Below are 12,107 nucleotides of genomic sequence, written 5' to 3'. Positions count from 1 at the left end.
CTCGTTTGAAAATAATTCGTTCATGACCTCGTCGTAGTATTTTATGTATAATAATACTAATAATAATACTCCTAACTATAAGATTAATAATAATATTAATCTTAATAATAATAATAATATAAATAATAAATATAAAATATAATACGAAGTAATATAGATATTGATATGTGTGTGAGAACCAAACAGAATTCGATCGCGTTTTATAGACATTTCCTGAAACAGCACCCCATGCGATCGCATGGGGTTAACACTCTATGGCCATGCGATCGCATGGCTAGGAATTCCAGCTCAGATTTGTTTAACATTTTGCTTGTCGACATGATTAAATATATATATAATTTATATAATTTATATTAATTAATTATATATTATATTATATTCTCGTGCCTAGTTAACTTGTAATTTTGGTTCTGATGTCTTGTACGTTTACGTTCGACTTATGTCCCGGTTCTGATTTTTCGAACGTCCTTTCGTACGCTTAGAAAACTTGTACTTTACGTTTCGTGATTCGTACCTTTGTCAAAATATAGTCTTAAATTATCAATAAACTATATTACTCGCAGTGTCACTTTAACGTTCGAGTGTTTTGGTCATTTGCTTCTTAAAAACATCGTCTCATTATCTATTAAAGTATATCTAAACGTTTTATATCTAAATTACTATTATATATTATCACATTGTAAAATAAAAATATAAATTTGTACACCTTAAATATAAACGAAATATTTATTTAACCATAAACGAGTGCTATTATCAAACACAAAAATATTTTTGAATCTACATATACAATATATATAAATTTATTTTAAATACACGTTGCAGGTTATTTTATATATCTAATTCCAAATATAATCAAAAGGGAAAGATTTTCTAAATCGAAGTGGACCTCACAACATAGACCCGTAACAATCATGTTAGGTGCTATCAAAATATCTTCTACTTTGATCGTTTGATAATATCCTTTAATTCCGTCATATGAAACATATATTGAGACAAATACATTTAATGTAAAGTATTATATACTTAATACTTTGTTAACGTTTTCCAATTAATATAACTATATATAATATATACATATCTATACACATAAATGTTCGTGAATCATCGGCACAGCCAAAAGTAATTGATTATATGAACACAGTTCAAAGTTTTTGAGATTTCAACATTACAGACTTTGCTTATCGTGTCGGAAACATATAAAGATTAAGTTTAAATTTGGTTGGAAATTTTCGGGTTGTCACAAGGTGATTCGAGACTCCTCTTCGGTGTCAACTAGGTAAGTTGACAGGGTTAGCTGCACATGATTATTGGCCAGTTTATTTGAATCGGGTTCAGGACCGAGGTAATTCAAGGTGTGTGCAGCGGTGATACGGAGGCCAATGGCAAAAGTACTAGGCGTTAGTATTTTCGGTGACGAAGAAGATGGAATGTTCGCCAAGGTGGAGATTGTTGGACGGTTGTCCAATATGATGGCTCACATTTAGTAGACAAATTGAAATTGTCTTTTGTATGGTGAAGATATCAAAATAAAATTGTCTTCTCCATGTGAGAAGTCGTTGTAAAAAAGTTTGATTTGCCTTGCTCAAAAGTCAAGATACAATGTATACATGTGGTGTTTAGCAATAGTTGCCAAATTGTAGTTTGCAAGCTAGGTTTTCACATGTATATGTGCATCTATAAGTAGAAGGACTTGGAAAGGATAGAAGGCATCCAAATGGATCAAATCCAAGTGAGGATCAAGTATCACAAATGATAAAACATAGTTGATCGGGTTTCGACGGAGTGTGTTTTTTGTAAGGTCGAGAGCTTATTCTTGTAAAGAGTGTAAAAGAGTGTACAGGAAACTTAGATTTTATCCTAAAATCTAAGGGGTTTGGGTTAGGGTTAAATTATAGTGTACTTTTTCTTGTACCGAGATCTTTTATATTATAAGAATAAAGGGAACTCTTGGGGGTTGACGTAGGCAGGGTTTTGTCGAACCACGTTAAATCGTCGTGTTATCAGTTACTTTATATTACTTTTCTATTATTTCTTGCAAGTTTGTCTCAAATAATTGTATCCTCGCTTCAGCTGGTGTGGGTGCGTTGAGCAAGTTTTCATAACAGATGAGTCATGAATTGTTAAATGTGACACGTTGATTCAGATAAGGCCTATGATGGGAACAAATCTAGGTGTTAGAAGATAATTCTGAACAAAAGTATATAGGACAAAAGATGAAAAATATAAAAGATAAAACTTTTCATGGAGGGTAGATTTGAACCTTGAAACCTTCCGAATGAATGATAAAGGTTATATCATGTAGCTGGCTAGAAAACGACAAAAAGGAACAGTAATCAAATCCATCTTTATATGAGTAGGTATATATATATATATATATATATATATATATATATATATATATATATATATATATATATATATATATATATATATATATAAGGTCTTATGTTCGAATCTTGTGATGACTAGGGAAGAGTTGGAAAGAGCAAGAGAGTAATTCCGATAGACTACGTACAATAGAGTATGATGTTAGATTACTTGTCCTCCCTGATAAACCGAAATCGAAAAAACCTTACAACTTTTATATGTAATAGTTATATAAGCCACTTTATGGTGGTAAATTAGTTGTTGAGACTTAAATATCTTTTAGTGGGCATTCAAGTTTAATTCTTATAGTACAATTTTGAGTCATTGTTATAAAAAACTTCATACGTCTCAAATCTATTGTTCGCTATTCTTTTTTGGGATGTATTAAATTAATTATCCACTTTCATAAATGGAAAAAAAAATAATGCGATAAAGTACTTTTGTGCTCAAACTTTATACATGTAAGACAAAATATAGTTAAAAAGTAAATGAGTAAAACGGGAAAGTTAACAGAAAAGTACATGTGTTAAGTACTTTTTCTTAAAATGTGTGTTTTATGTCTGTGACAATAGATTTGGTACCGAAGGACTATAGCTATAAGCTTTCAAAATTGACAAATCGTTAGTGGTTCAAAATTGACAACTCGATAGCGCCTTATAACTATAAAATAAAGTCAAACTATAATGCCTAAAAAAACTATAGCTATAAGCCTACAAAACTATAGCTAAAAGAGTAGGAAATGTACGTTAACAAAAGAAAATTTTATAGGGGTAGCCCCTTAGCTCTCCTTCTTTGATATCTGGAGTTTTGCTGAAGACAGTTGCTGGCATTTTGTTTTCTGTTTCCTTTTTTCAGGTGGCTTTTTCTTACCATTTACTTATTGACTGGAAGTGCTGCTTGGTTCTCTTCTTGGTACGTCCTTAGGGTCGTAAGTTTAGTTCTGGTGAGATTCTTTGAAGACTGTCAGACACTGTTTCGGCTTCTCCGGTCGGTAGACGGCGGTTCATTGGATGTATTGTATCGGCGGTGACCGTTTGTTTGCTTATGGTTTAGTATCGACGGTATCTAGAGTCCATTTGTTATAGCTAAGGCTCGTATTGGATTCCTTGTATCGGTTGTACTTATTATCTTCAAGCTCGTTTTTAATGTCATTATATTTTCCCCAAAAAATAATAATAATAAGTTTGATCGATATCCAAAATATTCAATGATATAAAGAAAATATATGCAAAATCGTTATAACAACAAAATCAAACAGTTACAATGCATATACTATTAACTTATTATATCATTTATTATATCATTTTCTTTCCTTGATCTTTACTGGAAACCCATCTTTCATTTTCATCGTTAAATTAGTAATAAAAACAGGCTCACTGCTATCATCTATAGCTGAAACCACCTTAAATTGTTGTAAAACACCTGCGACCACTCTCTTCATTTGTAAAAATGCCATATCTTTTCCTAAACAAATCCTCGGGCCCGCTTGAAACACAGGATATATATAGGGATCCCTCGCCACAAACTTCACCTTCTCCATCGTCTCATCCTTCTCCAACCACCGTTCCGGCCGAAACTCCTTCCAATCTTTTCCCCAAAACTTCTCCACCCTCCCCATTGCATAAGGATGGTAACTCACCATCGTCCCTACAAAATTTAGTAATTAACAATTTAATATACATTAGACACCTGATAACGCATGTTTCCTTTTCAGGTTACTTATAAAGGCGAGATTTATACTAAGATGTACACAACTAATAATTTTATCATGTGATGATTTCCGACCATTTTACTAAGCTTATTTTTACGAATAAATTCGTAACATAATCCCTCTGTCTCAATTCAATTGTTTAGTATTCTTTTTTGTCGTGTCCAAACTAATTATACACTTCAATAAATGATAAGAATAAGATATAACCTTATGATTTTACTCTCAGATTATGATGTAAATAATAAATAATAAGATAAGTAAAAAGTAAGAGGTAAAATTGAAAATTATACGGAGTTCAAAAAATACAACAATAGTTCTCAAACTATGCGTCTTTTGTACCGGACAATAGAATAAAACGGAGAGAGTACCTTTCTTCACCGCAGTTCCGTCCGGCAAAACATCGTCAACATTCGCTATCTTCGAGTCCACCGGAACCGGTGGATAAAGTCTCATACTTTCACACAGAGAAGCATGAGTATATACCATATCCTTCACTTCATCATAAATTGGCGAATCCGATTTTGCATTAATTTCATTCACAATTTTACTTTCAATATCTGGATTCTTATAAATCAACCAGAAAAACCATGTCATGGCAGCAGAAGTCGTATCTCTACCCGCAAGTATAAAACTAATCACAATATCCGTTACAAATTTTTCATCCGAATGACCCGAACTTAAAAACCGTGACAACAAATCAACGGATTGGATTGATGATGAGTTACTTGACAGTTCTTGTTTCTTTTCATTCAATATCTTCGTAGCGAATTGGCGAATTTCTGATACAGCTTCTTTGAGTCGTTTTTCTGATCCGATATTTAAAAACCGTTTCAACTTCCATAATAATGGCGAAATCATACGAAACCTTTCACTACTAATAATAACAGCATCTTCAAAGGCTATAGCAAATTGAGCTTTTGGTAAAGATGGTGCTAAGTATTTAGGATCATACCCAAACGCGATTCTACAAATATTATCAAACGCGAATCGTTGAAGTATATCTTGTAAATCAAGAGTTGTATCATTTACAACCGCGGATTTCAATATAGGAATTAATCTTTCGTTCAATTCAGAATCCACAACGTGTTCGACGAAATGCCTAAGTGACTTGGTATTAAACTCATGGCTAGAAACTTGTCTTTGAAACTTCCATTCATCACCATCAACATTAAAGATCCCATCTCCTAGTAAATCATATAAAGTGTTATGAAAAATATCGCCTTTTTGGTACATTGAAAATTGGTTCTTGAGTATGTGTTGAACAATTTGGGGGTTGCCGGTGATGACACGAATTTGGCCGAATGGTCGTCGGAGTAGGATAGTTAACGTCGGCGAGTTGCGGACGTAATAAGACGTCCATTGAGTTAAACGGTGGCGATTGGTGTAGTATGCGAGAAAGCTTCCAATCAAAGGGTATGATTTTGGAGATGAATCTGTGTTGGATGTTGTTTTGAAGAAGATGAAAAAGAAAGAAAGAAAAATGGTTATGAGAAATGATAATTCTACTAACATTTTTGTTAAGTTTGATGTTTGAATGATTGAGTGTTAGGTCTGGACGTCTGGTATATATATATATATATATACTAAAAATATGCATGTATGTTGTGTGTACCTATATGTGTATGAATGTAACATTAAAATTAATGGATGTAAATGAGTCGAGTTACTTGTGAGGTACTCAAGCTCAACTCGATTCGAATCAAGTCTAAACGAGCTCGAGCCGAGTTTGAACATAATTCAAAGTTCGTTTAATAAACAAGCTCGAGCTCAAGCTTCATATCTCGAGCTCAAACTAGCTCCCGGGCCTAAACGAATTTTGCATTTATATACATTCATTATTATTTTTTATTTTTATAGCAATATAATATAATATATAATTACATAATACGGAGTAATATTATACTATGCATATACATGTAAAAGTAAAAATGTTTATAGTAAATATTATTATATATCGGCAGAAAAATCACAAATATATATATATATATATATATATATATATATATATATATATATATATATATATATATATATATATATATATATATATATATATATATATGTTATAATTCAGTAGGCTTATAACTACCTTTAATGGTTATAAGAACAAAGAGAGAAAAAGAGAGAAGAAGGAGAGAAGAAATATTGATATTGATATTTCAAGAGAAATGGTGCACCTTAAATGGTTACCATACATGTCTATTTATAGTATAAAATATTACTATGCAAGAAATATAACAATAATAAAATTAACATCCAATCTAGATATTTTATAACACAATCTAGATATTTTATAACACTCCCCCTTGGATGACAATTTTATTAGAGAATAACTAGTACTGCCTCGTTAAAAACTTTGCTAAAGAAAACTCATTGGGATAAAACTTTAGCTAAGGGAAAAAGAGTGCAGCATAAAGTTGACTCCCCCTCAAGTAGGCAACGCCTGAGTTGTTACATCTTCTGAACATGCCTCATGCCAATATTATGAACGTGTGTTCTGAAAATAGCAGTTAGCAGTGCTTTGGTATAAAGATCAGCAGAGTTGTTGATTGAACGTATCTCATTTTAATCTGGTTGTCTTTTACGATATCTTGAGTATATGAGAAAAATCTGAGGTTTTCATCTGAAACTGTATCATCTAAATCTTTTATGTACAAGTTTGGCCCTCGTGATTTGTCTACAGTCTCCTTCATGGTTTGTTCAAACCGTTGTTTCAGTTCCTATTCCCTTTCAGTCTTTTTCTGAGCCTTACCAATATACCATTCTTTTCCATCAAACTTATGACCGTTAAGACCGTTTATAGCTTTAGCGCCTCGTCAGCATTTATGTTTTGTTCTGTCATTTTTGATACTCTTCTTTCATTTGTATTATGTAAGCTGTATTATCTTCATAGATAGTTGTTACGCTTTTATAGCGTTCTAGTCCACAAGAATCAATAATGATTTGTATCATTGATCTTAACTAAAATCATTCCCGAGTAGCTTCATGTAATGCAATCACTTAGGCATGATTTGATGATGTTGCAACAAGTGTTTGTTTTGAGAACGTCATGATATTGCGGTGCCTCCATTTAGGAATACATATCCAGTTTGAGATTTAGCTTTATGTAGATCGGATAAATAATCTGCATCTGTATAACCAAACAAATCTTGTTTCGAGTTGTTAGAATAAAATAATTATAAATCAGTAGTTCCCCGAAGGTATCAAACTATTTGTTTGATCCCATTCCAATGTCTTTTGGTAGGGGCTGAGCTGAACCTTGTCAACAAATTAACTGCAAAAGAAATGTCAGATCTTGTATAATCTATAAGATACATAAGAACCTCAATTGCACTAAAATATAGAACTTCCGATCTGTTAAAATTTTCATGATCTTCGCAGGGATGAAATAGATCAGTGTCAATATTGAGTAATCTAACAACAATGAGTTTATCTTTAAAAAAAATGTTTTAAAATCTTTTCGGTATAAGTTGTTTGATGTACAAGTAAACCATTAGGCATATCCTCAATTTGCAATCCAAGGTAATACTTGATTTTTTCAAGATCTTTCATTTCAAAATAATTCTTTAGAAGTTGAATGATTTCATAGATCTCTTTATTTGTTCATATGATGTTAAGAACATTGACATAAACAACTACGATCTCATATCCGAACATTGTTTTTATAAAACATACGTGCAAAATAAGTTTATATTTATACCCTTTTTTTTATCAAGTAGTCATTTAATCGGTTATACCACATACGTCCCGTTTGTATAAACTCACTTAGAAATCTTTGTGATTTAATGGAATATATTCCCTTGGGTTTTACATTAGATGCTTATGATACCTTAACCATTTAGGTATATTCATATATATCACTATTAAGTGATCCATACAGATAAGTAGTAACAACATTCATGAGATGCATTTAAATAACTACCAGGTTGATTAAGTATCTAATAAGTAATTGTATCCATTACAGGAGGATAATTTTTCCTCCTAATTCATTCCTGGTCTTTGTGGGAAATATTGAGTTACAAGTCTAGTTTTGCCTTGTAACTTCATTTGCACATTTCTTTTCGGATAAAAATTCATTTGTATCCCATACGTTTCACATCTTTAAAAGTGATAACGATTGATCCGAAAACTTTTCTTTTATCGAGCGATTCTAATTCAGCTCTCATTGCTCCTTTCCATTGAGCTCAATCATGTCCATTTTGTATATTCAATGACATATTTTAGTTCCAGATCATCATCTTTATTCATGATGTCATTGTAACATTATATGAAAATATCTCATAGAGATTTTAGTTTCATTTCGGTTCCATAATATTGCATAATTTATCGCAATTTTAGTATTTACATTTATCAATATCCTCTGCAGAAGGAATATTGATTTGTGGTTCTTCTTGAACACTTTCTCTTACCTCATTATCAGCTGATTTTCTTTTTCGAGGATTTTTATCTTCGGAACCAATTGATCTTCCACGTTTGATGCGTGGCAAAGACTCAACAGTGACATTATTGCCAGCTTTTGGAATTTCAGTTCGAGCTGGAGCATTTATCGCTAGTATATATGATTTAGTCACTTTTTTATATCTGTAAATGCATAAAGTAATTAATTTGCAAGTTCTTGCATATGCATTATTTTTGAACTTTCGTTTCACATTCTTTTGTGCGAGTTCAATATACCTTAATTGATGTTCACATCATGAAGCATCATTTTATTTTTTATTTTTATTTCTCCCCCTAATCTAGGGAACAATGTTTTATTAAAATGACAATCAGCAAAACGTGCTGTCACCCATCATGGGTTCAATATATCTTATGATTGAAGATGTTTTATATCCAAAATATATTATCATCTTTCTTTGAAGAACCATTTTATTGTGTTGTGGTGATACAATTGGAACATACACTGCACAACCAATGTTTTAAGGTAGAAAATATTTGGCTCTTGGCCAAAATCAAGTATTAAGTGAAAATATTTACGACTTCCACATGGTATAATGCGAATTAATGTCGCAGCATGTAAATTTACATGTCCACATATAAATATTGAGAGATTTGTACTCATTATCAATTGTCTAGTTATTAGCTGTAAGCGTTTATCTATTGATTCAGCTAAACCAATTTTGTGTATGCACATGAGCAACTGGATGTTCAACAACAATCCCTGTAGATATATAATGATCATTAAATGCTTGAGATGTTAACTCACCAGCATTATCAAGTCTCATCCTTTTAATGGTGTAATCAGAATAATGTGTTCTCAATTTAATAATTTGTGCAAGAAACTTTGCAAATGCCATATTACGGCTTGATAACATACAAATATGAGACCATCCGCTAGATGCGTCTATTAGAACCATGAAATATCAAAATGGTTCACATGATGGATGAATTGGTTCATATATCTTACCTTGAATTCTTTCAAGAAACATTTGTGATTCTTTTTCACAATATACTTTTCATTAATCACCATATGTGCTTTCCATTAATCACCATATGTGTTTTTTTTTTTTTTTTTTATAAATCACCATATGTGTTTTTTTTTATCATATATCCTTTTCACCATATACGCTTTTAATCATATGCGCTGTGTTTTTCACCATATGCGCTTTTAATCATATGCGATTTTCATCATATGCGTTGTGCTTTTCATCATATTCGCTTTTTATCATATGCGCTTATCATATGCGATGCGCTTTTTATCATATGCGCTTTTTTATGTGAATAGTAAATTAATTAATTTCGTTTTACTATTCATATGAATTAATTTAGATTTACTATTTTGTTAATTGAGTAATATATATATACATCATATACTTGTGACTCCGAAGGCTCAAATGAATTTGACCATATAGTTATACGTTGTACCTTGCACATTAATTTTCAGTAGAAGCTTTAGATGCATATTATTTTCAGTAGAAGCTTTAGATGCACTTTTTTTTTTTAATCACCAAATACCACAAACACTTTGTTTGCGTTTGTTCATAGTCATCAATGAAAACCATTTTCTTTAATTTTATTTTATACAATAAAATTAACGCATCATTATTCTTTTCAAAAACAATAATCTATTGTTATTGTTCACTTGTGCCATGTTTAACAACAAAAGTCAACAACCTCTGTCTTGTTTGTTGTGGCAACCAAAAACAACCTTTGCTTTTGTTACCGAGAATCCAAGACCAAAAAACAATTAATTTTTAATTAATCTTTTATCAAAACCATAAATGATTTTATTGATCTACGTTGATATGGCCATAAAGAATTGACGGCTGACCTACTTTTGTAAGTGTATTTCGGCTATCATCCCGAAAACGCACAACGACCTTTTTTTTTTTTATGAACTATTTGTTTCATATCTAGCTTAGGCAATTATTGTGAACATTTGGTCCCTATAAGAGCATTTATTTTTTAGACTTTTAGTTGATTTGTACTTGTCACAATTAGGGATAGCACCCGCGGGTCGTGGATGGGGATCCATTGGATCCATCACCCGTACCCGCGGATTTTTTTTTAAGAGACATCCAATTGAACCCTTGTTCGTTGAAACAATTTGACTATATTTTTACTCCCCATTATTAAACGGGCCATTTTGATGCACACTCTTAAAAAAATAATTTGTTTTTTAAGTTTTATTATTCAACCTCCTTTTTTCAACGGTCACGTTTTTAACAAAACATTTGACAAGTTTGGAAAAAAGTTTTTTATTGATTATCATCAAAAGTTTTCTATTGTCACTCTACTGGATGGAATTATGGCATACAACCAAAATTGCAACCCAACACTACATAAGAACAAAAAGGTTGTTTTTAATTAACATATGTATATGTGTTAAACTCGGAATAATAATAACTTATTTTAGAAAATTAACATAAGACATGTTGAAACATTTTTGTCACATTTAGCTCATCAAGTCTAATACTTATCATTGATAGATTTTATCACGTCTAGGAGATGTTTACTTTTTTCTTGTATTAAGTCCTACTTTCATTTACCTTTGTTTGGAAAAAAGTTTTTTTTTTTACTTTGCTTTCCCCCTTTCTGTAAAACTCATTTAAACACTTTCTTTGTTTTTTTTTTTTTTAAAAACTTCCTTTTTTTTACGTTACCCGTAAATTATAAATATATAAAAAAAACTTTTTGTTTAAATTTTTTTTCTAGTTTTTAAAAGGCCACTTGACCAATTTTTTAATTCTTTCACAACACCTGATATCGTGATCGTGACCTTTCACCAAAGCAAGAGATATTCTTGATAAACTAAACACGGACTCGTGTTTGAAATTGTCGGCCACAAAAAAATTCATTTGATAAAAGTATATATATTTTTTTTAGTTATAGAAGGAGACCACTTCATTTTCAATACTTCATTTTTGACAAAAAACTATTCCATTTTACCATCCCCTTTTTTTTCTTACTTTAACTTTTAAGATATACTTTTAATAAAAATACAAACTACTTTTTCTTATTTTAACTTTTAAGATTTACTTTTAATAAAAATACAAACTATTTTTTTATTTTAACTTTTAAAATTATAAATTTAAGAATAAACATTAGTATGCATGAAATAAATAATGATTAATTGCATAAGTAATCATAAATGTTAGATAACATATAAAGACCCCGTCGTATTCGTATTGATCGGAATTAATCTCGACCCATGGTACCGTGTTGTCAAATGACGTGTTGCGTACATAAAGTACCGTGTTGTCAAATGACGTGTTGCGTACAATCATGAGGTCTTATTAACATAAATATAAATGTTAGTGAAGTTAATAAGAGTTAGATTACAGAAAATATAATTCAGGTGGTATAACCGACCATATATAACTTAAATAACATAAATATAAATGTTAGTGAAGTTAGTAAAAGTTAGATTACAGAAATATAATTCAGGTGGTATAACCGACCATATATAACTTAAATAACATAAATATAAATGTTAGTGAAGTTAGTAAAAGTTAGATTACAGAAATATAATTCAGGTGGTATAACCGACCATATATAACTTAAATAACATAAATATAAATGTTAGTAGTCC

The 12,107-nt window shown here is 31.0% G+C and overlaps 1 protein-coding gene across 1 annotated transcript; it reads right to left on the bottom strand.

The window, feature by feature from the left end:
* Window positions 1–3,606: 3,606 nt before the first annotated feature.
* Window positions 3,607–5,594, bottom strand: LOC139877146 (cytochrome P450 94A1-like). Its single transcript, XM_071864563.1, has 2 exons — window positions 4,447–5,594; window positions 3,607–4,014 (listed from the first exon to the last, which is right to left on the bottom strand). The coding sequence occupies exons 1-2, from the start codon at window positions 5,588–5,590 to the stop codon at window positions 3,668–3,670; spliced, it is 1,491 nt and encodes a 496-aa protein (XP_071720664.1). The 5' UTR covers window positions 5,591–5,594; the 3' UTR covers window positions 3,607–3,667.
* Between the last annotated feature and the right edge of the window lie 6,513 nt (window positions 5,595–12,107).

This window comes from Rutidosis leptorrhynchoides, chromosome 11 (genome assembly GCF_046630445.1).
Source record: "Rutidosis leptorrhynchoides isolate AG116_Rl617_1_P2 chromosome 11, CSIRO_AGI_Rlap_v1, whole genome shotgun sequence".
In the NCBI taxonomy this organism is placed as follows: domain Eukaryota; kingdom Viridiplantae; phylum Streptophyta; class Magnoliopsida; order Asterales; family Asteraceae; genus Rutidosis; species Rutidosis leptorrhynchoides.
The sequence above is the reverse complement of the archived record's forward strand: the minus strand, read 5'-3'. Positions and strand labels throughout refer to the sequence as shown.